Source organism: Lytechinus variegatus, chromosome 16 (assembly GCF_018143015.1).
Source record: "Lytechinus variegatus isolate NC3 chromosome 16, Lvar_3.0, whole genome shotgun sequence".
Classification (NCBI taxonomy): Eukaryota; Metazoa; Echinodermata; class Echinoidea; order Temnopleuroida; family Toxopneustidae; genus Lytechinus; species Lytechinus variegatus.
Window position 1 is genome coordinate 28,937,636 of NC_054755.1, and position 26,735 is coordinate 28,964,370.

Below are 26,735 nucleotides of genomic sequence, written 5' to 3' on the forward strand. Positions count from 1 at the left end.
CCCCACGATTGCAACGGGGATCTTAATCGTGTAATATTCGTCGTGATCGTATCAGATCCGTCGTGGCAATCGCACTGATCGCAGAAAAAGAAATTGAATGGTTCAAAAATTCAAGATTTCAAGATTCAAGAAGTTTATTTCATTTCCAAAACAAATATAAATCGAATGCAAATACAAATCAAAGTACGAATACAGAATAATTTTTAACTTAGCATAATTATATAACAAACGCTTGTATAAAAAAGCGTATATGGAAATGAGGGGATCCACTAAAAAAGCATTGCTTGTAGAGCGTGGATCCCCTATAGCTAGTTGAATAAATAATTTATATAAAGCATTTAAGACAAGACAAAGCAATACAAATTAAGTAAATATGGAAATTCATTCGGCTGAACGAATATACAATATCTTAAAAATGGGAAAGTAAAATGTGATAAATATAATAGGAAAAACTATTTTAGAGTAAGAAAGGAAATGATAGCAAAAAATGGAAATAAGGTGACAAAAATATGGGACATGTATTATCAAAGACACACACACATACAGACACGCGAACAAAGAAAACAATATAGTGTATTCATAGAATCAGTTATGGAAGGCGAATCGTGGCACTCGTAACGGATCGCACGACAGTGGGAAAGAGGTATATGATACAATACAGCAGGCAGACGACTTTCAGGTCTATTCATTCTTACAATGATTTCTCTTAAAAGTGTAAGATTGGTCGAATCTAATTAGTGAAGTGACACCATCTAGCTTGGACATCTATAGCGTTCTGTATACGTGAAATAAGCTTTAAACATGAAGAATGCAGTAGTAGTGAAGACCTGGGGGGCGTTTCATCAATATTTTCGTCCGACAAGTTGTCAGATCTGACAACTCTCCTGGATTCTGATTGGTTGAGACGCACTGTTACTGTAGTAACTGTCGGATAAAACAGGACTTGTCGGATAAAACGTCCAACAAGTCCTTTCATGGAAACGCTCCCCTGTTGTTCAAAAGGAAAGAATCGAAAAAAAAGATTGCGTAATCGTAATCTCCCTTCTGATCTTTTGCTATTTCCCGTTTTAAACGAACGCTTTGTCAATTGAACATTCAAAAGCAAAAAACAAAAAAGCAAAATAAAAATAAAACAAACAAAACCAGAAGAAACATATACCAGCAGAATACCACCATAATTATTTAAACCCCGAACATTCAAATAACGTCATTCACAATTTGTACTTTGTAAACCCGAATGTTCCTTAAGCCTGAAAGAAAATGAAATGTCCTTTTTCTCCCAATTTATTTGACTTTTGAACATTTGAAACAAAACGTCCTTTCAATATCTCACTATTTTCGGTTACTATAGGATATTTCGGACTGTTTTTCTTCAGCCTGTAAAGTCTCGACAAGATGGACTGAAAGTGCTAAAAAATACAAGATCATTCCAACGAAATGGGAAGGAGATTTATGCTTTCGATTCGAATTTCTCGGATGTACCAGCATAGGTAAGCTTTCCACCTGGTGCCTGTTTCATAAAGAGCTGTAATTATGGTTACTGTTTTAAGGTTGGCGAAACTACCACGAAAAAGAGCCCAGCAGCTATTAAAAAAAACAATGTTTCTACAGTAGAAACCATGATCGCAAAGTGACAATAGTTTTGACTCTTTATGAAACGGTCCCCTGGAGGAAGTGATCTTTTCATCATAAAGTCAGAAGGATGTTTTTTTTTCTTTTTCAGGAGATTACATGAATGAAAGATTTAGGTTGACATCGGCTCTTTATCGGGTGTTTTATCAATTTTATCATCTTTAATATTTACATAATTATCCTGGTTATCATCAATACATTCTTGGCAATAAAACCATCATAGGTCCCGTAACACAAAGGTTGGCGATCAATCGTACTCTTGACTTTCACGATTGATTGTATACAGCAGGCAATGCAATCAATCGTTGATTGCTAAGCTTTGTGCTACCGACCCCAGAAGTTTCCTGTTTCACCGTGATATTTCAACCATTTTCACTCAATCTTTGCAAATTTTCTTCTTAATTGATGGTTCTTAGAGGGTTCTATGCTTGTCTCATATTCGGAACCTTTAAACTTCTAAAAGTTTCTAAATTACCTTGAATAGCCATTTTGAAGTTTATTTTTTAGGTTCTTCATTAAACCATTAAGGTTTTTGACAGTACTGTTCTTGAGCACGTAAAGAGCCTTTTTGTGAGCCCCTTTTCTCGAGATTTCAAAATACAGGACAAAACTGTTCCAATTCGCACCTTTTTTTTACGAGGAGAGTGTATTCACTAACGTAGTTTTATTCTTATTCTGATTTTCGTATTTCAATCGGACACGAAACAACATGTATCAATTGATTCATATTCACAGACTGTTCCACTTCGTATTGTAATCTTGGTAATCATGGCAAAGGGAGCTGTTCGTCGAGTTCCCTCTCGAAGAGTGCTCAGGAATTCACTCGAAATCTCTCCATATCACTTCCTCCCCGCGCACAGTGCCTGGCAAATATCACTGCACCAGAGGATGCTTATGTTTCTTTCATCTTTGATGGCTTTGGTGTAAGTACCAACCGAATAAATTAATGCATTTGGTAGAAGGCGGGAAAATTCACAAGTTCACATCATGGACTTGTTGCGCTGTTAAGGATGCAAATGAAAGTGATAGTTTACTCCACTGGGACACGTGTAGAGTGCCTCCTGCTTCCTAACAGAGTTTGACGATCTCCCCCCAGCCTATCAAGAATGTTCGGACTGTTGGTTTTTGAAACGTTGATGATGGCTTTGATCACTAACCTTGTTATAGTTGTCAGACGAGATTTTCTAGGTGCGCCACTGCTGAAAAGTATAGAAAATCTGTAATTTATTTATGGACAGTATATCAACAAACCAAATGAATTTGCATTGCATTCATTCTTTTAAATAACAGTTAATTGTGATTTTTTTATGATATCTATAGGACGTAAAGGATATCAAGAATATCTCAGACGGGGTTCTGATATTACATGACCCGGAAACACAATCAACGACAAACTTTGACCTCGCCCAGGTTCCTCCAGTTGACATTTCCACCTCGTCTCATCTCAACCTGAAGATTCTATCAGGTCTCTTGACCGCTACATCAGATGTCATTGCTTCTTTTGGATATGTGGGTAAGTTTGTAATGATAACGATATTTCTTTCACTGTAAGCCATTGGTGTCATATATATGTTAAAGAATATTCCAAAGGGCGCGGAATCATCGAAGCAAATGATGTCTGGGTGAAACTGTCAAATTGAGAGTCGTGACGTTCGGAAGTGCCCCAGGTAGTTAAGGTTTTGCGAAGAGATCATGGGCGATTGTTCAATGGTCTAGACGAGATGCAGTATACCCCTTGAAATATAGTTATAAGCAGAAACCATTTGACCATTTCATGATTACTTTTGGGGCAAAATGATTTGGACATAATAATGATGTCATACAACAATTTGAATATGGAAATCAATGAAAGGTTTGGTCTCATTTTTAGACGATCGGGGTCGTCAGAACTCACTCTCTTGCTACTATGCTCTTTATCTTGCAGATAAACCAGGCTGCAAGGGAAAAGAAGCCGACACTGTCCACTCATGCACAGAGAGCACTGGTCTTTTCTTCTCACCAAACTACTTCGACCTGTACCCTCCGAACCTCGACCGTTCCTGGGAGATCAGTACTCGGCCTTGGTCTCAAATCATCCTCCGTTTCATCGAATTCGACGTCGCTTCCCTCGATGAGCGGTGCCAAGAGGACTTTGTGGTTGTCACTGACGCATCGAATTCGGCAATCATCGGGCGCTTCTGCAGTCAGGCACCACCATCGGGCGACTACATGTCTTCTTTAAACAGGATGCGTCTTTCTTTCCAATCTGATGGGATTGAAGGTGGCGCGGGATTCTTGGCAGAATATGATACAGGGCATCTGATACCTGATGTGTTCTCGGCATCTGATTTTACCAGTAAGTACCCAATGCATTCATGGTATGAAATATAAGTATATGTTATGTGTTAATGTGTCTTGATGTAAAAAATGTAACCACATATTTAGCTTTACAGACTTTATGAATAGATGTGTCATCCTAAAAGGAAAATAAATGTGTTTTCAGCAGAAGTCTTTCTTGAAGCTGAGCCTAACAAGTTCTTCAATCTTTCTGTGGTAAGAAAAGTTGTGTATCCATAAAACATCAAATAGTGTTCGTACAAAAACGAGAGAGTCCAATAAAAGTTACAGGTGTATGTTTATTTATGGCTGACAACATTGTGCATGTTGTAAGGACTTCAGAAAACATTTCAACCAAACGTTCCAATTATATCCCAGCCATATTGGAGCATGCTTGATTAAGACTAGCCTACATTTCGGCGTAACATCGTAGGGACCAGTGATATAAAAGGGTAATGTTAACATGACGTGGTTGATATTCAGTTCTCATTGTTACGATTATAATCTCAGATGAGACTTGTCACGCGGGTTGGGACTACTTCCGGCGATCCTGCTATAAGCTCTTTGTCAGCTCTGACGTCATAACATGGAACGAGGCAGAGGCAGAATGTGAAACCGTAGAGGGCGCACACTTGATCAGTATTCACGATAAGGATGAAATGACGATGCTACATTATATGATCTCAACTCAGTGGCAGACGGCTGGTAGAAAGACATACATAGGCAAGTTTGAGTATTATCTGAAAAATACAAATCTGGGCAAGCAGTCAATGTTTCTACAGAACATGTGAGTCATTTTTTGTGACCTTGAATTATATTAAGTTTTCTGTTTCGTAAAAAATTTACCATTACAGTAACTTGTGCCAGTAGTAAATTCAAGAATAAGGTTTCCATGTCTCACTTTTCTCTTACAATACCTAGGGATTTCGCCAGTTATTTTCAGTTCTCTAAACCATTTCTTCTTTTACTAAACAATAGCCCTCCAAGTGGGTATTATATTGTATATCTTACTGGTTCGAATTTGTACGAAAAGTGTTATATTGTGCCATACGATAGACTTATCATAAACACACATTTTGCCCTACAATCTTACTTATAATCACATTTTTCTTCATTATTAATCTTTGACTAAAGGCCTCGGATATAGGGACCAAAGAGGGGTATTCAAATGGACTGATGGAACACCCATGTCTTATACTGATTGGTATATTCCCCAAAAGTAAGTTCTTGTCGTAAATTAAAATCTCATAAGGAAAATAGTTACCAGATATAAGCACTTACATTTCATTATTTGGGCCTGTATTACACACACACACGCACCTACTCTGTATAGTGCAAACACACCCACACACCTATACATACACGCAATAAATGAATTAAACCCGTGGATAAATATATATTATACCAAAGAAATTGATTTTTTTATTCGGCATTAAATGTCCTTTTGTTTTAATTTCACATAGTAATAATGCTGACATTCTGTTTCAATACGGTTAAAAGAACTTGCTATCAGCCGACAAGGCTGTTTTTCAGCAAGTCCTTAAAACAAAAGATACACGATAATATATAAAAACAATGAAACATATTTATACCTTTTATGAATAATACTTCATTAAACGCAAATATATACATGTATCCATGCACACACACATTGCCTCCCACGCAATACACACACACACACACACATACATAAAATACAGCATATCAATGTGCTCAAAACACCATGGGAAATACGTTTGATATGCCTCTGATAAGTGAAGACAGATTTAATGAGACTTAACTACTTATGTATCATGTCCGAGGGTGTGGATGTGGTTGTGAGCATATTTGTATAAGCCAGTTCGTAGTTCCTTTCTGTGCATGATCAAAAGATTCTACGCATGATCAGTGGAAGGTCATTTGTACTAAAGTGACATGGTGGTTTAAAATCTAATAAGATAAGCACCAACTTTGATGTCTTGATTATTCATATATTCTTTAGAATTGTGGTTTTCATTTACATCCACAAAAAACAACAATGCGTCCACGAACGACTGGTATTTTACAGTTTGCCAAGTACATTGTGCGACGTGTTATGATATGCATTCAAAGTAGGAATGCAACAAATACCTTCATCAAGTGTTCATTGGTGTGCTATTCTAGTCACCTGGTCTATTCAATTTCTTCATCCTGCTATGTAAGGCAAGCTTACGTAATATCTTGCTTTGAAATCTGCCTATCATAATGAAAGAAATGAAAGGTCATTTGACCAAGTGTTCCTTAAGTAACTACGAACTGGTCTATCGTAATGTAACATGTTCTACCACGTCATCTTTGTCATGTTCTTCATATTTTAGGGCTGTTTAGCAACTTCCATTTTAGTCTTCAATTTCATCATCAGATCTCATTTTGTTTCTTGTTAATTTATATTTATCTACATTTCTATTTCATGATTGAAACAAATTGAATTGAACTGAACTTTAACTGATCATGCGATCCAAAAGTTAATCACGTGGTTAGACACAGTTTGCTCTATAGTAATCAGTCAAGACAAAGGTTTCGTCACCTGTCTGTGAATTGAGGGGACAAGAAAAAATACATACTTTCTAGACAAGTCTAAATTGCCCAATCTATTATCTTTTTACTTTCAAAAGCAATGAAGAAGGAGAAAAACAACCTGACGGTGGAATGTTAGAAGCATGCACAATGCTAGTCTTTGATCCAGCCACATCGACGGATCTTTCGACAGATCTTTGGCATGATGTTGCCTGCGCTTCTCCTGAAACGAGGCAGTTTGTTTGCAAAACCCAAGCTACTGGTAAGTTTTGCTTTTTTGTTAGTTAAGCAATACCATAAAATTCCATGTCGCCATATTGATTATTCTTTTCAGTTTTTACTAATTCAAGTATTGCTCAAGACATAATGATTTCTTACCATAATAATACTTGTCATATGAATTAGAAAAACAGTCATTTTTTCAGGACGATCCAACGTAACTGTTTCGGAAATGTAGGCATATTTCTATTTGTTTTATGGAATTTCCATGTACGTTTATAACTATTGACAATCAGATTTTTTCTTGAGAAACTTAGTCATTGAAATAAAAGATTGAATGCATAAAACGCATGAGGCGCTGCATGGGGGGTAGGGATGATCGCTCCGATATGATTTTCTCATTGAAAAGGAAAAACTAAGATTAATCAGGGTTAGCGATTTTTTTTTATTTAAAAAAAAAAAAAATCGGATTTATTTGATTTAAATCAGATTTTTTTTATTTAAATCAGATTTTTTTGATTTTTTTGATTTTTTAAAAGTTCCTTCGAAAAAGGGTAATTATCCCCCCTTACTCTTACAATGACATCAATATTGATGTTATACATTTCACCCCTAATATTGTTCTTAACCACATATTTTGTAATTAAAATCCAGTAAAAATGGACAATTAAAAATAAATTTGAGGAATCATGTACATGTGTATCTGAACTTAATTCTATCATACATAGGCCTATGAAGGAATATTCCATAGGGAATTCCCAGTGAGTAGAGAAAATTCCCCTCTGGGATTTTTCATTCAAATATTTAAAAAATCCCTTATCAAAACTGCCAACAAACCCTTTGCCAATTACTAGTATTCATGTATATTGTAAGAGAAATAATTCAAATCAATGATTTTTTTTCAATTAGTCACAGCTTTACAATAGTCAAAGAGAGACTACAACTGTATATGTTTAGGATCTTTTTAGTTTGATAAAAAGCTCTTCTCTTGCTACAGATATAGATGCAAAACTCTCAGTTTTGGAGAACAATATAGGAGATAGCTTAGTCAAAGGGTGACTATACTACATTCTGTTACTGTGATTTTTTTTACATTAATCTACAATTTTTATTCCCATATTCTCTACAAAAAAATCTGTTTGATCCATGAAGTATGAAAAAAAAATCTACTTACTTTTAACTTAACTAAAGGATAGAAACTGCAAAACTGCTTAAATTACAACATACATGTATGTATTACAAAAAGAAGTATTTTATTTTAAATGAGACACAGCTTACAACTGCCAATGATTGTAACAGAAGTACCTGCATCTTAACATTAAAATGCAGTGTTAAATGTTTATTCTGAGTTTTGCAAATTGTTGTTATAGAGCTCTTTCCATTATTACATGCAGATACAAAACTTCCATTATTTGTAGCACTGAACATAGAATGGGCTGCAGTGACTTAAACGGTTTATAAGAGAAAGCTTTTCTCAACAGTCAAATTATGACTGTACTACATTATGTTAATGTGATTTTTATAATTATGTTATTTAAAACATCAAATGTATGATAAATGTAACAATACGAAATAAGAGGCATGTTAAATATGTTGATTACATGCAGGTATATTTTTTTTTATTTTACATGACAGAAGTAGTTATGTGTAGGCGAAGGATCAAAACTGGAAAACTGCCAACAAACCTTTTCTCATTGACTTTTATATATTATATATATTTTTTTTTACAAACTGCTCTCTGAAAAGTCTTTGGATTATGTAAAAACTTTATGTTAAAGTGATTGGTTAACATTGGTTTGACTTTTAAAAAATCTGAGCTAGAAGGTCACACTTGTCATCTGTGTCTGCGATATGTTACAAAAATGAAGCCCAGAAAAAATTGCGTTCGAAAATAATTATTTAGTGCTTCAAAAATTGAAATATAAAGTGACCAGAAACACCATCTTAATTTCATCCCATACAGTTATGTGTACTATTTAGGTGTCTATAAGCCGCCTATTTACATAATCGGGGTTTGCCTTGTAGTTTTAGCTTTTCATTCTCAATAATGGTTGTTTTCAGGGTTTATTAGTTCTAATACATGCACTTGTACACATGTTTCATCTTGGTTTGAGAATTTTTTAAATCGGCTGCTCACAAAGTTAAACAATACCTTTAAGAAAGAAATTGACTAATAATAACTGACAAAGAATGTAAAATTTCAGAAGAAAAACTCGACATAATTTACAAAAAATGAGTACCTATTGACAACATAAATCTGTAGTTTTTAAGGAATTACCTGATTTTATTAATTTGATTTTAATTTGTTTTAAGTAGATATGAAGACTTTGTTGATCTTTTATTGATATAAAGTTAATTCAAAGTTTTTCAGTTGACTTGAAGAATTAAAACTGCATTGAACAAATACTTTGTCCATGATTTGTACATTTTTCAATGGAAGTGATTTAAATCAATGATTTTTTAAAAAAAAATCATGGTGATTTAAATCGCGATTTAAATCACGATTTAAATCAACGTGATTTAAATCCGCCAACCCTGAGATTAATTAGCCACTTAAAATTTAATACTCAACACTTGCTTCTCAATTCAATCCATCGTTTTCTGTTTGTATTCATTTCTAAAGGTTCGCAGTGGAATTCAACAGCTCATATCTACAAACCAGGTAAACCGATGTTTCGAGCACGATAATATCTAAATTACGTTGTATTATCGTGTATATTGACATGAGTTTAGTACATAATCATATCGGAAAAAGAATTGTGGGGTTGTATGAAATGTTACTAGAAATTTTTAATTTTTGCATTATTGGTTACATCATCTTTCGGATAAAGATATGAAACACCATTTGGACAGAATTCATCGTAAAAAGTAGCACATTTTGTAAACAACAAGATATGTATTTTTTTAATAAAAGCACCACATTCAATGACTTTTCGGCCATTATTCTCGTTGATATAATAAAGTTGTGTAAATTTCAATTTCACTTTTTTATGGGACACCAGATCAACCCTTTAATTCATCCATGAACGAAAAAGGGAAGTCCCTTATTTTCTTGAGTATGTGATATCCTTTGTGACATACATCTTCTATTACTTCTCTGTTGATTGTCTTCTTGAGGTTTCTGTTTATTTGTCTGTTTTCCCTGCCTTGTAATACTCATTATTCATTTTCAGAAGTTGTTACATGGTACTTTTCTAGATCCAAATATCTACATTTTTCTACCATCCTAGTATCTAAAATACTCAAGAAATGTTTAAAATGTTCTTTACATCTTTCTGATACTCAGATTCTATTGGACAATGCGATCCCGGACTATTCCATTGTAGCTCAGGGGAGTGCATACGTGACGTCTTTGTATGTGATGGTGCCAAAGATTGCAAAGACTTCAGCGACGAAAATGACTGCTTTTCAGGTATGGGTGGCCTTGGTCATTTAGATTATTTCATTAAATTAGATTAAACTATCAAGATCTTATAAACGGTTGCAGGTAAAATGATGGACAATAAAACCTCTAATAGTTTGAAATTTTACGTGGTCCGATGTATTTGCTGATGCCGCTCAAACAAAGTAGCGAAGATAGAGGTATGAAATTTGCAAGCGAGCAAAAAAGACATAGAATATTGATGTTTTCTTTATTTCGCATAACATTTTCTATTCGTCTTTAACCAGGTTGCGATGAGAACCAATATGAATGCAACGATGACTCATGTGTATCGATTTCGTTTGTCTGTGACACCATTTCTGATTGTGAGGATAATTCGGATGAAATTGATTGCGGTAAGGAGATGAAATTTAGAATCGTCACTCATATTGTCATCATAATTGTTGTTCGAAATGATTGTGAACATTTTGGGGTACCATTAACCATTCTACCATTAACGTAAAGACATTGAAAAACTTTTCACTTCTCTTTGTTTAAGTTACTTCTTTCTGTTTGTTAAAGTGATAGCAAACTGTACTTTTCACGGATGTACATATTATTTGATTTATGTTTAATCATATATCACAGTTGTGTAGACGTTGCAAGGGAACTTTTGCTTCCTTGACGAACGACAGATTCAAGAACATAGAAAATGTATTGTCAAATTGCCTTCATGACAAAGCACAACCAAGAAGTCTTTTTCGAAAATTGGTAAATCAATACAGCAGTTTCGTCCTAGACTCTGCGCTAATGATAATAACTGCAATTTTTCGTCAGCAACGAAACTTCGGACAAAACTGCTGTGCCGGTTCGATGAAGGCCTCCCATCAGTCTTTGTCATTTGACGGACGTCATCAATGTGTTCTTTAATCCGTCCCCGTTGTAGATGGTAACTTTACCGTCCAATCTTATTAAAGAGGGTTCTTAGAGGGTTCTATACTTGTCCAGTATTGGAAAGCTTCAAATGATCCCTGAAACAGCGCATCTCAACCGATGGGCCGCGAAGCTCTATCAGGTGGGCCACAAAAAGCTCCAGAAGGAGAAAAAATAATGGGAAGAACTATATTATATTTCACAGAACTGTCCGAACATGTTATGTCCGATCAGTCTACGTGGGTCCAACAATATTAAACGATCAGGAATCATGCATGTTGAGAAGCGCTGGTTGCCCTAGGAGGACCTCAATTACTTTAAACAGCCATCTTTTGAACGTTTTCATGTTCTTTAAACGTTTTGAGTTTCTTGACCACGTTAAGAACCTTTTCGGCAACTCGTTTGCTCGAGGGTTCCAAATACGCAACAAAAACGTTCAAATTCACATTTTTTCTAAGATTGTACACTGTCAATTTTTATGTCACGGGTTCCTGAAATAAAAGCTGAATAAATATAGATAAAAAGTATTCTTTCATTGCAAATGCGATAGGTAAATGTTGATTTGTACCTTATCCAGTGTATCCGAGGTGTTCGGAGTCGGAGTTTAAATGTGACAGTGGTCAATGCATAGACTCTCTCCGGAGATGTGATTTTGTTCCTCATTGCTACGACTCTTCTGACGAGGTTGACTGTGGTAAGTAACTTTGAAAAACTTTTATTAAGTAGCCTGACAGGTTCGATTTCCTTGTCCTATCCAGAAAGTAAACTTGACTTTAACTATGAAAATCAAGGAACGCCATTATCTGTTATTAAGACGGGGAATACTTGTGTTTTTCAAACAAAATTGAGCATCTAAGGCGATCGAAAAACAGTATTTTATGTTTATTCCATGGATTTTCTTCTAAAAACTGGAAAAAACCCAAATAATTGTACTACTCATTTCCAGTCTTGTATACAATAGGCCTACCACTTTTAAAATCTTTATCTCGCCTGTCCCCCACAATGTTTAAAAACAGGGAGATCTCATTTTCTTTCTCTATGTGTGTGCGTGTGTTGTCGCTGTTTCTGTGTATTTTAATGATCTTCGTAGCTATTTGTATTTCCTTGTACTTACCAAATAGCTAACTTATAAGTCATTTTTTTCTTGTCGTTTTTTAAACAATTTTGTTCATTGTTCCTTTAAGAAAACCTGACCAATTTGTGATTATCATTACTTTTTGCCATAGTTCTGGAGCTTTCATCATCAGCGTTCCAATGTTTTGATGGGTCTTTGTTTCCAAGCAAAGTTAGATGTGATGGAATGGTCGATTGCATCGGAAAAACAATAGAGGATGAAGATCGATGCGGTAAGATGGGGCAAAACGGATTTTGCATGATAATCAGAATTTGTATATGAAGGCGACCTTGAATAAATTTCCTGCAAAATTACTTTCCAACAGATTTCCCGAAATAAAACAAACTTGTACATTCTATCTTTCTGAAAGGTGAGTTAGGATTTTTAAATATTTAGTTTTGTATTGTGTTCTTGTCCAATGTGTTCAATGAGCAAATTGTTTTAAGAAACTTGTATTTTTATCGTGATGATAGTAATATTCCATAAGTATTATAAGCCGCAGATTTTTTTTTTTAATCTCTAGGATTACATTAACCGAGTCACAGGAAGAGAGAGAGATAGAGATTTTTGACCAATCAGCAATAGTGACAATTATCAAATGCTAGGAATGATACTTAATACGCCTTTTCAAAAGTATATACTCTATGATAATGTAAAGGAGATCATGACAATGTGTGATCCACTTCTCTATATATTCATAAACAGGTTTTCGACGCTTTGGTACGCATTTTAGGTGAATTCTGTCAATGAATATTTTGTATATTTTCCCTTTATTCTTTTATTCAGCTTACCTCAATAATGATTTTTCTTGTGACTCTGAGACTGAACTTACTTGTGATAATGGCGCATGCGCACCACTGGCCTCCATCTGTATGTATGAACTCGATGAAGTTGGTTTCCTCAATAGCTGCCGTGACGTCACAAATTTGAAAGAATGTGGTAAGAAATTTGATTTTGTTTAGGGGGTGGCGGGTAGAGCCTAAATGCGAAATTGGAGATTATCTAGTCCGTATTTTGTGAATTTCTTGCAGCTTTTCCGGAAACTCTCCGTTTTCCGTATCTAACTTAGTGTTAACATTGGTTTGATAATGAATGAATGATGAATACATACATGTTCATCACCTTTTCGTCTATTCTTTAATTATAAGATTGTCTCAATTATCATTTATTTTCACTCCTTTTCTATTCTCGTTTTATCGCTACTCTAGCAATAAAACAAAGCTGCGAATCTGTAACTTCAAAGTAATAAATAACTAAATAAGGCAACATGTGTTTGAGAGCACGCGAATTTGTTCCATTAAAGGACAAGTCCACCCCAACAAAAACTTGATAAAAAGGGAAAAATTCATTTAGCATAACACTGAAAATTTCATCAAAATTGGATGTAAAATAAGAAAGTTATGACATTTTAAAGTTTCGCTTCATTTCACAAAACAGTTATATGCACATCTCGTCGGTATGCAAATGAGGAGACTGATGACATCACTCACTCACTATTTCTTTTGTATTTTATTATATGAAATATGAAATATTTTGATTTTCTCGTCATTGTCATGTGAAATGAAGTTTCATTCCTCCCCGAACACGTGGAATTCCATTATTTTAACATTTTGTGCTTCAATCAAGGAGGTCCTGATCATCAAATTCGTAAAAATTGAAATATTTTATAATTCAAACAATAAAAAACAAAAGAAATAGTGAGTGAGTGACATCATCGACTCTCTCATTTGGATGTAACTGGCTCGTTCATATAACTATTTTGTTAAAAATAAGCGAAACTTTGAAATGTCATAACTTTCTTATTTTACATCCAATTTTGATAAAATTTTCAGCATAATGCTCGTCTGATTTTTCTCTGTTGATTCAAATCAACATTTTTCTGAGGTAGACTTCACCTTTAAAGATAATGCAAGAAAGCATTCACCCTAACGTTAAACGTAAGGGAGAATGTTTTCTAACATCTCAGCCAATTGTTCGAATTCACCTAAGCAAATAATCATTTCGTCCAAACAAAAGGTCGTAACGGGTAAATATATTAGTGTATTCAGTCCTATCGTCATGATCGTAGGGAAAGAAATGTTTGTTTATGTATGTTTTTTATATCCTAGAGAATCACACTTGTCCATCTTGGACAATGAAGTGTCCAGACTCTTATTGTATTCCTCTAAGATCCCGTTGTGATGGGAAGCTGGATTGCCCAACAGGGTCTGATGAACAAGACTGTGGTATGACCTTCTGAATTATTGTTGCCGTTGTAAATTTCTATTATTATCATAATTTTTTTTATCATTATTATAATTATGCTTGATTTCATGAAATATATTTTGTTATAATAATAATTATTATCATTATGCTTGATTTCATAAGATTTATTTTGTTATTATCACTATAAATATCATCATTATCATTATTGCTATTACTATTACTACTATTGTCATTATTATTCGCCATCATCTTTATAATTATCATTACTATTCACGTCATCTAAGATTTTTTTTCGGCGATGTAGCAACTGCCATCCAGATCGCCAAGGGAGGAAAGAACAATATAGTTTCATCACCTTCTTCTGGTTAAGCCTACCATAACCTTCAATTGGGTTATTACTCATCGAACCAAGATTTATTAGGGCAGGGGCTTCGAAAGAGTGAAATATTTAACTTTTTTCTATAATAACCCCTTCTCACATTTGTGATTTTCCCGTCGTTTTTGAAGGGAGGGGGGTGTAGATAATCACTGCATAAACATTCGATATCTTGACGAAAGGGAGGGGGTAGAAAATTACAAATTTATCTCTTTTCCTCATCCATGGATGCACCGATGCTCCTTCCTCTTAAGAACTGCATGAACTACAATTTTAATGAATATTGTCATTTTTCGCATTTAGGTACATATGAATGTCCACCTGGTTCTTACCGTTGCCATGGTAGCACAGTATGTATCAGTCTTGATCATGTCTGTGATGATGTAATACACTGTCCTGGTCATGATGATGAAATATTCTGTGGTAAGTATAGATAAAATATTTCATTTTTCATTCCTACATATGAATTTACCTGACATAAGTCCATACCGAAATTTCTATAGAATATGTGCTGTTTAGGTTTAAGTTTTACCTTAATGACAAAATGGGATCATTGCAGTGCTACTACAGAAGAAAATAACCCGCTTAAAATTCGCTTCATATACTATAATAGGCGTAATAATCGTGATTACTATCATCATTATCATCCGTCCACCATTGATATTCATATCACATTTCTTGTATTTAAGTTATTGATTTTGAACAAAGAATTCTTTACCCTTTTTTCTACATCACATAGCTGGATGCCCCGAAGGATGCTCATGTACCGGTCTTTCATTTACCTGTCACGTCGGAACATTACAATTTACATCCCTTCCGAGGAACCTCCGAAAACTGTAAAGAGCTATTATCAACGAACGTAGAGGGCGTCAACGCGGTGTTGCTGCCCTCTACGTTCGTTGGCTATTATTCTTATTTTTGACAATGCTACATTCATACCAACGAAACCAACTTCAAACCGACTAATGTTATAACATTGAAAATAACATTAAAGCTTTTCTCGCCGTGTGTGACTGTTTTACTTGGGTATAGAAAGTACACTCTAAAAACAAATCAGTAAAAAATGACTAGTTAATAGGGTCGGCTGGGTGCAAGTGTTATTCTAGTCATATTTTTATTTTCTAGTTGTAAGTACTAAGACAGTTATTTCTGACTAGAATATATGTCAGTAATGTGACAAGACATATCAGTTGCACCCAGCTGACTACTGGTCTAGTCATTTTGACTGATTTGTTCGAAGAATGTAGATACAATAAAACTTTTCTATTAAGGCCACCTAGTTAAGGAAAATAAAAGAAAAAGTAACCCCTTTATAATGGGACTTTACAGACAGGTCTCATTACACAGAGGGTAGTAATAATTGGTGGCCAATAAAGACCTGTTTCCACGCTAGACAGGTGGCTGCAGAGGTTTGATTGTACATGTAAAAGAGGCAAAAATGCTTTTATTTTATGTTATAGTCTATCGACATTAGTTATGACCGTAAATTCTCTTTTGAAATGTTTACACACATGTTGTTATATTCACAATCTGTTGATTAGCACTTGCAAGTCACTACCAGTAACTAACAAGACATTTATAACTACTTTATATTTAGGCTAATTTTGATATCACTTTTCGAACAAAATTCCTGTGTTTCATCTTTTGAAAAGGGTTCTTACGAATCAAAATGTGACCATTAAAATAATTATATTTTTATCAATAAACAGTCATTTTAGCTATAAAAACTATTATTCTTCCGCTTTGCTTGCCATTTTAGACATATATTGCAACCCTTAATACAAAAGTTCTTGTTGATTCACCTTTCTTCTATTGACATAATTTTCGAACTCATTTAGGTCGCTTGGTTGTGAAAATGAGATCGCATGTGTAGGTCGAGATACACGGGTTGCCTTGGAAGTGAATAAGACCGATGAACGTACTACGATCGTACCATCCTCGTTACCATTCCTTATTGAACTGTAAGTATATCAAAAGTATTAATATCAATATGGAATGCATCTGGGGATTCTACTACTTTATATCACTACCATTGTTATTACCATACTTTCGTTTTAAATGGGTACTGAGGGCACTGGACCCACAAAATTTCCACGACCAGGAACACACGAGGAAAAGGGGAAGGAATGAATAAAATTAATATCTAAACATGTCAGATTCTATCAGTTTTTTGTTTAAGCCAAAATATTTCACTCCCTTCGCCATCCAAAAATGTTTACATTTCCCGAGGGAATTCCTACTTTCTTTAATTTGTAAAATACATCTATCGGTCAAATTATTCAGAAGGCGACCAGTGTATTTGCTTATTAGGTAAACTACTTTGTCAATTTGTGCATATAAAGAACAAAAATCATTCATAACAATGCAGTTTTCCAACATCTATTTTTTTCATATATGCCTTCCTATTGTTCTTTTACAGATCTCTTAAAAATTCAAGAATTTCAGATATTGCAAAAGGATCATTTTCATACAGTTCAAACGTCTTGTATCTGTAAGTATGCCATCTACTATATGGGCATTCCTGTAACAATTCAGATCTGGCTACTTGATACTGGTGCTTATAACCCCCTGACTATCTGAATGACTGAGAATATTAATTTTGTAAATCAAATAAAATCTAGTTTATTTCACTTATTCGGTCTCTCAACAGAGTGTGTAAAGGAGTAACTTTTAAAATTAAGATTTGCTACACAGTGTTCACTCTTTTGTTTTGTTTTTGCGGGATTACAGAATAGGACTTCCCTCTTTTACGACGCATGACGAAGTTTAGAACACAATAAATAAATTGAAACTCCCCGTAAAATGACAATGAACAACTGTTGGGCATTGTCGAAAATTGGTAAATCGGACCATCAGTGTTGTCCTAAGTTTTGAAGCTAACGAAAAATGTTTCGTTAATCAAGATTACACGATGAAACTGCTCTTTTGTATCACCAATTTTCGACAAAATCGTCTTGGTTGCTCATTGTCATGTAGGCCATTTGACAATACATTTTCTATGTTCACGAATTCGCCGTTCATTGTGGAACCTAAAAGCTACCTGATGTCGAGCTACTAACTGATAATAATTCCAACAACTCAGAAACCTTACAACAACCAACTTTTTCGTTTGAAATCAAACAAACCAAATATCTTTCCAACTTAATGGATTTTATTCGAAGCTACTGATATTAATTTCCCATTAAAAATTTGATTTTTTTTATTCAATGCAAGTAAAATTTCTATAATATTTGCTTTCGAGGTTACCAAATCAAATTTCAATTATGATACTTCATTTAACGATACCAACACCAAATGTTAGTCAAAATTATTCATCATCGATATCCTCGGAATAAAACATTTAATTTTCATTTTCTTTGATTCTGTTTTTATTTTCTGTTAGGGATCTTGCTTTTAATAACATTCATATGTTACACCGAGGCGTATTTGGAGGGTTACAACGATTAGTTACTCTGTAAGTTTCCATCGATCTTACTCTAAATCATACTTGATTGTCTGCTAAATCATGCTAGTGATTGTGTTTGTATTTTTTAATTTAACTTTACTTTATCATGCGAATTTAAAAACTTGAGATTTTCACCTATATACTTAACACTGCGTAAAATTCAAATGATGTCACTCTGATCTATAATGATATCCCATGACACAAACAGCAAGGAAAACATTGCAACAGATTTTCGTAATGGAAATACATGTATATGCCATCTTTATCCGGGCAAATTTGATATGTAACGTTTATTTCCAAAAAGGTCGTAATTCCTCTTTTGGTGAAACCAAAGGTTAGCGCTTTAACATATAGACAAGTAGTCATTTCATAAGAACGAATACGACTGTTGGCTCTGTAATAGTTTCCATAAATCATATATAGACACCTTAAATAAAATATTGTAAAAAAAATTATACATCAAATTTTCTTGTTAATAACAAATTTTAAATAAATTCTCCATTCTCTCTTTTTTTTATAGAAATCTCTCTAACAACCCTTTGCAGATGATTGAAATGGGAACCTTTGATAATCTTTCAAGCCTTCTAGAGTTGTAAGAATTTATATCAGACATTGTAGAAGGAAGGGTTGCCTGAAATTTGTTATAGTTACTTGAATGTACGTGAGAGAATGTGTGCGAGGGTAAGGGAGGGTGTGTGTGTGTGTGTGTATGGTGGTGAGACATGAGGCTGGTTCTTGAAGCTTTATAAGGAAAGGATCTTGGTCATGTGCTTTGGATTATAATGTTGACCATTTTTGCGTTTTTGTGTTAGGGAGTGAGAATGTGGGTGTGTGTGTGCGTTGTATGCGTGTGTGTGCGGAGGGGGTGGGTGGTCGCGATATTTCAGTGTATTTAAGAGATGAAGTTTGTGTCACTGTATCGATTTTGAATTTGTGTATGTGTGTGTGCGTGGGAATCATAGCAAGTGACTTCTTGAAAACGTTATTCTATAAATTGATTGGTTCTTCATTTTTGCATGTAGAAAAAATGATTCGTGTACAAAAATGTTAGGTAAAGTAAATTTTCTTATTGCTTGTGTTAGTGAAGTGCTAATGTCTTCAACTGCAAAGAAAATTCGGGTACATGTCCTCAATTTTCAAAATTATTATTAGGCCTTCTCTTCCCTCGGAGACTGTGTGTCTTTAACTTTCAAGATAAATATAATTGATTTTCGTTTTTTCTATCGGCATGAAAGTCGTTTAATAAGCTATGTTTCAGTTTGCGAATCAAATAACACATTTAAGAACGGCATGTTCATGATTTTTAGGAGTATAGAGAAATTATGTGATTTTGTAATAAGAATACCCTATTTGAATATTCACGAACCTGATAAAAATTATGAAATAATAATATTGGAAAGTGCCACAAGTATAACCTACTTCTTTGCTAGAGGTATAACGCGTGCTTTCCTTCGAAAAGAAATGTATTCAAACTGTGTTGTACTCGACCGACCTTAAGTGAGAGGGTTCCTTATACAGGATTACATCTTTGAATGCACTGAGCGCTGGTAGCTCGAGCTAAAACGGGGTATCAATATTTACCGATGGTATGTTGCAAGATAAGAAATTAATATTTCGAGATCTACTCACCAACACAAATTCCGGATATGATCCAAAATAAGAACTTGTGTTCAAAAATTCATAAAAGGCTCGTTGAAAGTTTGGAGCAAATGTCCACCAGATTATTAAACGAGCGAAGGAAGAGTTCAGTGAGGGTGCGATGGATCGCAACAAGAGCTCTAGTTGAACCGCGGATGTTGCCGGTTATCACTGCAAAAGTGAAGTCCAAAGCTATAGCACAGATCACATCAATAAGATAAAACTCGTATCGTTGTTTCGTCCGCAAAAAAAAGAAGATTATCTTTGGTATACAATAAACAAATAAAGTGTTCCACAGGGAAGTCCACAGACGTAAAATCCAAAGTTTGGAACGTAAAAGTGTAAATCCAAATATAAAAAATGAATCCGAGTAAATACAAAGAATGTGGTTCAAGTATAATAAACCGCGAGGTTGGGCGACTTTCTCCTATGTGCGAACACGAAGTCGACTCCTCAAGATCACGGGAAGACATAAGGCTGAAAATGTTTCTAGTGTTAAAGTTCTAGATCAAGCCACACCTTGTAATAAAATGATTGGTTCGTCAGTAGTTTGTAAACAAAACCTTGATTGCTTGTTCAGAAATCGACAAGGCGTGAAAGCTTTGGAATGCGCGTACATGTAAATTACCACAAAGCAGTAAATTTCTCTACGCTTAAACATATGCGAACGCGTTAAAGACGAATGCACATTACAAAAATGAAATTCTGTGCAATATATGAAAACTGTAAAGTCATACAAAAATGCGCTTTATAAATAAAAATAAAATATTTATGACTGTATTAGCTTATAACCATGTATTTTCTTCTTTTCAGGGACATTCGAAGCACATTAATATTTGAAGCAGATGACGCCAGTTTGAGTGCGTTCTCTGGCTTGCACAATATTGAGACTTTGTAAGTCTAAACACTTTAACATGAATTAGTTTGAAATCATATGGCGATGAATGCATATATGACACAGTATTAAAAGTGATATTAAGAATTTACATGGGACTGTCGAACTCGCGACAAGTAGTCCCAGATGATCTATGTAGTCTAAGAAAAAAATATGCGACTTGGAGTTAAATTGTTGCTAGATGTTCTTTCTGTCCTAGTTTGGATGGAGATTCTATCCAAAGTTCTACTGGTAGTCTCATTTGTGATCACACCAAATATTTTCTAGCTTAATGCAGAAAAAGTCGGGAAGACAATGTTTACGTACTATTATTTTGACAGTATATGCTTAGTGGCTGAAATTGAGCTACTAGAAATATGAGGGGTTAAGATGTGCAAATGAATTTTTGTCAATACTATCGCATTATTTATTTAAAATTTGTATTTATGCATTGTGGTGTTCCTTTATCATGTTTACCTTCTACTTTCAATCAAAAATCCAGAGAACAGATGAATATTGTTCATATGAAGTTAAAAGATGAAGTTGATATTTTTGTAACTTACGCAGGTATGCTGACAAATACCTTCTGTGCTGCCTGGCAGGATTAGGGGACTCCCCCAACTGCCATGCACCGCGTGACCAGTTTTCATCTTGCGAAGATCTCATGGCCAACAGCATCCTTCGAATCTTCATCTGGATTCTGGGAACCAGTGCTTTCATTGGCAACATCCTCGTCATCGGCTACAGACTGGTCAATTCCGGATGGGGGCGATATACGACAGTTCAGTCCAGTCTGATCACAAACCTAGCCGTCTCCGACTTGTGGATGGGTCTCTACATGATCACCATAGCGTCAGCCGATGTCTACTACCAAGGCGAATATGCTGCCCATGCTGATGACTGGCAGAGTAGTGTCCTCTGCAAGCTTGCTGGAATCACTTCCGTTGTTTCCAGCGAGGCTTCGGTGTTTCTGATCATGGTCATCAGCGTGGATAGGTGTTTTCACGTGGTGCTGCCTTTCAAACCCGAATTCCACCTTTCAGTCCGCGGTGCCCGGGTGGTCGGATTGGTTATCTGGGTAACTGCTGCCTTTCTTGGTATTCTCCCAACTCTGATCCCGTCGTTCGTCGAGGGTCAGTTCTATGGTCAATCCGGAGTCTGTCTGGCTTTGCCGTTGACTGTTGATCGTCCTGCAGGATGGCATTACTCCATTTCCTTGTTCATCGGTCTCAACTTTGCCGCGTTCCTGGTAACTCTCATAAGTTACATAGCCATCTATTGCACATTCCAGCTGTCAAAGCAGCGTATAGCCGGGAAGAAGAACACATCAAAGGAGGATATGCGATTGGCTGAAAACCTGAAGTTGGCATCTAAGATGGCGCTGGTTGTTGGTACAGATCTGGTCTGTTGGTTACCGATCATCATCATGGGCTTAATGTCCGCAATTGGAACTTTGACCATTTCTGCTCAGGTAAGTAGACCGTAGATCCGGGCCCTGTTTCACAAAACTGGTCATAACAAATTTGAAATAGCAGTTAAAAGCTACTGAAATCATTCAAACTGATTGGCTGATTATAAATTAGTTATAGAGATTGTGCATTTGTTATTATAGTAAGTATTTACGAAACGGGACCCTGATCAGAGAAGAAACGATTGGGGTCTAACCCAATACTACACATAACATGATGAAAATGAACGTTATCTTCAATACATCAAAACTAGGTAGAACCATTATTTTATTAACAAGGGCCCGTATTCTGAAGTCAGGGTTAACTTAGACCATGGTCTAACTCTGCTAAAATTATGGGAAGCCAAAAGTGTCAATTTTTTATTAAGTCGTATGTTTCTTATGTTTACTGTGCTCTTTCCTGATTCATCGATGGTGAAGACAATCATCTATTTATACTTCCTAGACAATGAATGATGTGAGAACCAAATGAGCTAAAATATGGTATATCTACTGTTAGTGATTTATGTAACAATTGGCTATCCATACTTAAACCACAACTTTAAACCTGAGGTTATACGGTTATACTTCAGAATACGGGCCAAGGGGTGTATGCTGGAGTGTTACTCAGTATGACAGTCTTTTAACTGATTGGTGTACTATACTTGACAGGCATATGCTTTATTGTTATTAAGTATGTCAGTCTTTAAATGATTTGGGTATGTATACTTTTCTGGTATATTCGGGAGATATATTCAATACGACAGTATTTTTACTGATAGATGTAAAAATGCCAGCGTTATCCAATATGGCAGTCTTTTGTCTATATATTTAAAGTACATGCGAAAGTGTTATTAAATATGACACTCTTTAAAACTGATTGGTGTATCTACTTTACAGGTATATGCATGGACAGCAGTGTTCGTGCTCCCAGTCAATTCATCCCTCAATCCATACCTCTACACCCTCGCATCAATACGCCAAAGAAGACGTAAGTCCGCTGCTAGTCGAAGTATGAAATATGAAGACAAGACCATGGGTAAGTACGGTCTCTCTCCCCCTCTCTTTCTTTTTCTCTTTCTCTCTCTCTCTCCCCGCCTCTCCTTTTTCTCTTTCTCTCTACAGAAGTTCACTTCTTACCATTGGGGAGATTTCGCAACACGACGCAGATGCTTTCTGGAACGTAGAGAATCTATTGTCAATAAGCCTCTCATGACAAAGCAGGCTTTGTCGAGAATCGGTGCATTAAAACAGCAGTTTCGTCCGTGACACTGGATAAAATGACAAAGTTGCAATTTCTCGTCAGCGACGAAACTTACAATGATCCGGGCTGTCCCGGTTGTCACCTGTTTTCGACAAAGACCTCTCAGCTGTTCATTGTGTTTTGACAGGCATTTTCAATATATATAGTATGTTGTAGAATCAATCTCCGTTGCAATTGCGAAAACTCACCATTCTTCCGGGTCACGACCTAGCTTATGCTACAGTATGTCACATGGACGAACTGGAGTCAAAACTGACCAAAAAAGCGTTTACGTTATTTCGATTGGTATAATCTGTCGGTTTGGATTCGGTTTTGTTGGTGCGACTGTCCAGCCAGTTCTTATCCAGGATTTGCTCTCAAAGATTTTTACACTTAAATACTATATTCAATGGTTCATTGCTCTGACTTTTACAGAAGGTAGTATCTTTGACGACACCTCAATCATATCTGCATTCACGTCCTTGCCCGACCCTTCACCAGAACGGCTTGGGGAATGGATGAAACTTAATCGACGCCCTCTAGGACGCTTAGAAGCCAGTGTGATTCAACGTGACGTCACAAAGGCAGTGGAAAGAATGAAGGAATCGGGGCTGTGGAATGATGTCACACTCAACATGAACCGAATTGCCGTCCAAACAGTCAGTTATATTTTAATCATTTCTTATTCATTTTTTCCAAAATGTTTATATCTGTACATGTAACAGTCAAGTATTATCAATCGATTACTAGACATTTTTGTTTTCATTGTGTAATGTAAATTCCATTCAGCTTTCGGATTGCTCTTTGTTTTAATCATTTTAAAATCAAATCAATAGGGCCTGTGGGGATGTTCGAACATTCGAAAAGACTGAAAATCCCCATACGTAATTTCAAGATAAATTAATAGTAGTAGCATTTTATGCGTCTTTGGCTAATTCCAATCATGTGCAAAAGTATCTGCACAATCCGGGAAACAAAATGCACAGACTTATGCAAGCTTACATCTTTATATTGATACATCTTTATAAACCTGGTTGATTTATTCACCCCTTTCCTCTTTTTAATCAATGATAAAGATCAAGTAATTGATTTATGTTTATGTCTGAAAATAGGCCGCAGAACACATCCATGTTTTGTTTTGTTTCTTGTACATCAGAATTACAAAAGCTTCACCTCTTGGTCCCGGTATCAAGACCCTTAAAAAGTATAATAGTAGTAATAATGAAAGTTATTCACTCGTATTATATTACAAAGAAAAGAGTATATATGTATATTCCATTCTTGTTAACCAAGTATAAAATTGATTTTGATATTTGAAAGAATCGTTTTTTTTCCTGCAGGATAGTGGTGGAAAAATCGTACACGCCTTCATTGTGCTCGACTCACCTTTGACCTTTCTTGAATCACGTGATGATGATCAGGTGACCAACCTGAGCAACGACGAAAATACCGACATCGTCCTCAATATGATTGCGCGGGTAAATACACCAAAGTGAAATTGAATACGATTATGTATTTTAAAAAAGTATGGTATTTTTGAAGAGATTCTTTCTTATATTCAGTCGCTGCAACTTGGTGAAGATTCAATTTTTTTTGTAATATGTGTGTAAGATTGTATTTCACTTTGCCTCAAACAATGAATGTAGAAATGAAAAATAGGTACTTGTAACTAAGTGAATATGTAATCAATTAAAAAATGAAAATAAGAAACAACACATTTCTAACTAGATGTGCTGCGAATTTATTTCATTGTGTTAAAAACAAATTTAAACAGATATTCAGAAAGGCATGATTTATTTCTTTCAATCTAATCATCTATTTTGCACTGTACTATTTCTATGGAATCGATAAGGCATCATGTTCACCTTAATACAGTGTATTGAAACATTAAATTGAAAAGGGTCATGCTGGAACGATAGTTTATGGATCAGTATGATCCACTAAGCATATACCTATTATGATCAAGGTTTTTTCATAAAAACCCGAAAGAATATTTAACAAAAGAAGTATTTACTTAAGAAAAGAATGGGTTTTGAATGAGTATTTTGAGAGCTCCCCGTTGTTAGCTAGTCCAGTCTCTTACCATGTAAATCAAGGTGCTTTCGCAACTGCAAGGGGATGGATCCAAGAACACAGTGAATATATTCAAAATGCCCATCTTTAATGACCACCAAAACAAAAGGAACGCAGTAAAAACTGAGGTGTTAACCGGAGTACACAAAGGACCATACCAGTAATTTTACACCGGTGTTAAATTGGTTGTGTTCGTTTTACACCTATAGGTGTTATTATAACACCTTTGGTTGTTACATTTACACTGTTTGGTGTTATGTTCAATCTCTAGGGTGTAATTTTAACACCTCGGGGTGTGGTCGTCTATTAACACCAACTGGTGTCAGCTTTAACACCACAGTTTTACAGTGAACAGTTGGAAGGTCTTAGTCGAAAATTGGTGAACCAGGGCAGCAGTTTCGTCCTATATGTTCCGTAGCTGACGAGAATTACAAATATGTCATTAGTCCAAAGTCAAGGAATAAACTGCTGTTTTGATTCACCAATTTTCGACATAGACTTCTTGGTTGTTTATTGTCATGAAGGGCATTGTACAATACATTTTCTATGTTCTTAAATGCGTCATGCATCGTGTGAGCGAAAACACCTTATGAAATGAAAGAGCGGCAAACAGTTATTTAAAAAAAGATGTTAAATGATTGGTAATGCTAACAATTTGGCATTTTAGTGAACAGATCCAATTGTGAAATTTCTCATTTTGTATTTTTTTTTGCCGCACTACATGTAGAAATAAAACATTCAAAAAGATATTCATGGTAGTCAAATAGTATGATGTGGTTTATTTTCACAGTAAATATGCATCGGGATGTAAATGAAAATCACTTTAGATTAAGGATAGCCTATATATTACACCTTGCACAAAGATTCTAAAGCTTAATATTGAACAAACCTAAGTTTACTATAATCGTGTAAATGAATATTTGAGATTCTTGTACATTCGTTGGGTCATCGATTAATCTTTGTTTGATTTAATTCAATTTTTCATTAAGGCAAAGGGTTACTGGTAAACCAAACTTTAATATTCAGCAAACAAAAATAATGACATTTGAAATGGCCAAAGAACGCTTCGAATCAAACCACAGAATACAGAATAAAATCAAGATATAGGATATTAAAATGTCAGGATTTGTTGCCTTTATACCATAGACTGTAAATAAAGACAGACTTACTTCATTCGATGAAGGAACATTGAGATTGGATAGAAAGTCACCAATAATACGCCTCAGGTTTTGAGAGGATTATTGTGAAAAACATTACAGAATTATTTTTAACAAAGGAATTCATTTCAATTGTTTCTACTCTAAGTAAGAGAATCGAAACTGCC

At 35.2% G+C, this 26,735-nt stretch overlaps 1 protein-coding gene across 1 annotated transcript in view; it reads left to right on the forward strand.

Moving 5' to 3' along the window:
- Positions 1–25,079, forward strand: part of LOC121429530 — a 43,621-nt gene extending 18,542 nt beyond the window's left edge. The window contains exons 13-37 of the mRNA XM_041626589.1: positions 1,352–1,490; positions 2,368–2,555; positions 2,953–3,145; positions 3,557–3,967; positions 4,459–4,671; positions 5,083–5,167; positions 6,582–6,745; positions 9,326–9,364; positions 9,989–10,114; positions 10,372–10,479; positions 11,574–11,690; positions 12,223–12,342; positions 12,897–13,049; positions 14,219–14,335; positions 14,995–15,114; positions 15,431–15,527; positions 16,530–16,652; positions 17,111–17,182; positions 18,074–18,145; positions 18,657–18,728; positions 20,588–20,668; positions 21,216–22,119; positions 22,996–23,134; positions 23,774–23,997; positions 24,679–25,079. Of these exons, the coding sequence (XP_041482523.1) occupies positions 1,352–1,490; positions 2,368–2,555; positions 2,953–3,145; positions 3,557–3,967; positions 4,459–4,671; positions 5,083–5,167; positions 6,582–6,745; positions 9,326–9,364; positions 9,989–10,114; positions 10,372–10,479; positions 11,574–11,690; positions 12,223–12,342; positions 12,897–13,049; positions 14,219–14,335; positions 14,995–15,114; positions 15,431–15,527; positions 16,530–16,652; positions 17,111–17,182; positions 18,074–18,145; positions 18,657–18,728; positions 20,588–20,668; positions 21,216–22,119; positions 22,996–23,134; positions 23,774–23,997; positions 24,679–24,834 (4,233 nt within the window). The 3' untranslated portion in view covers positions 24,835–25,079. The remainder of the gene's footprint in view (positions 1–1,351; positions 1,491–2,367; positions 2,556–2,952; positions 3,146–3,556; positions 3,968–4,458; positions 4,672–5,082; positions 5,168–6,581; positions 6,746–9,325; positions 9,365–9,988; positions 10,115–10,371; positions 10,480–11,573; positions 11,691–12,222; positions 12,343–12,896; positions 13,050–14,218; positions 14,336–14,994; positions 15,115–15,430; positions 15,528–16,529; positions 16,653–17,110; positions 17,183–18,073; positions 18,146–18,656; positions 18,729–20,587; positions 20,669–21,215; positions 22,120–22,995; positions 23,135–23,773; positions 23,998–24,678) is intronic.
- The last annotated feature ends 1,656 nt before the right edge of the window (positions 25,080–26,735 follow it).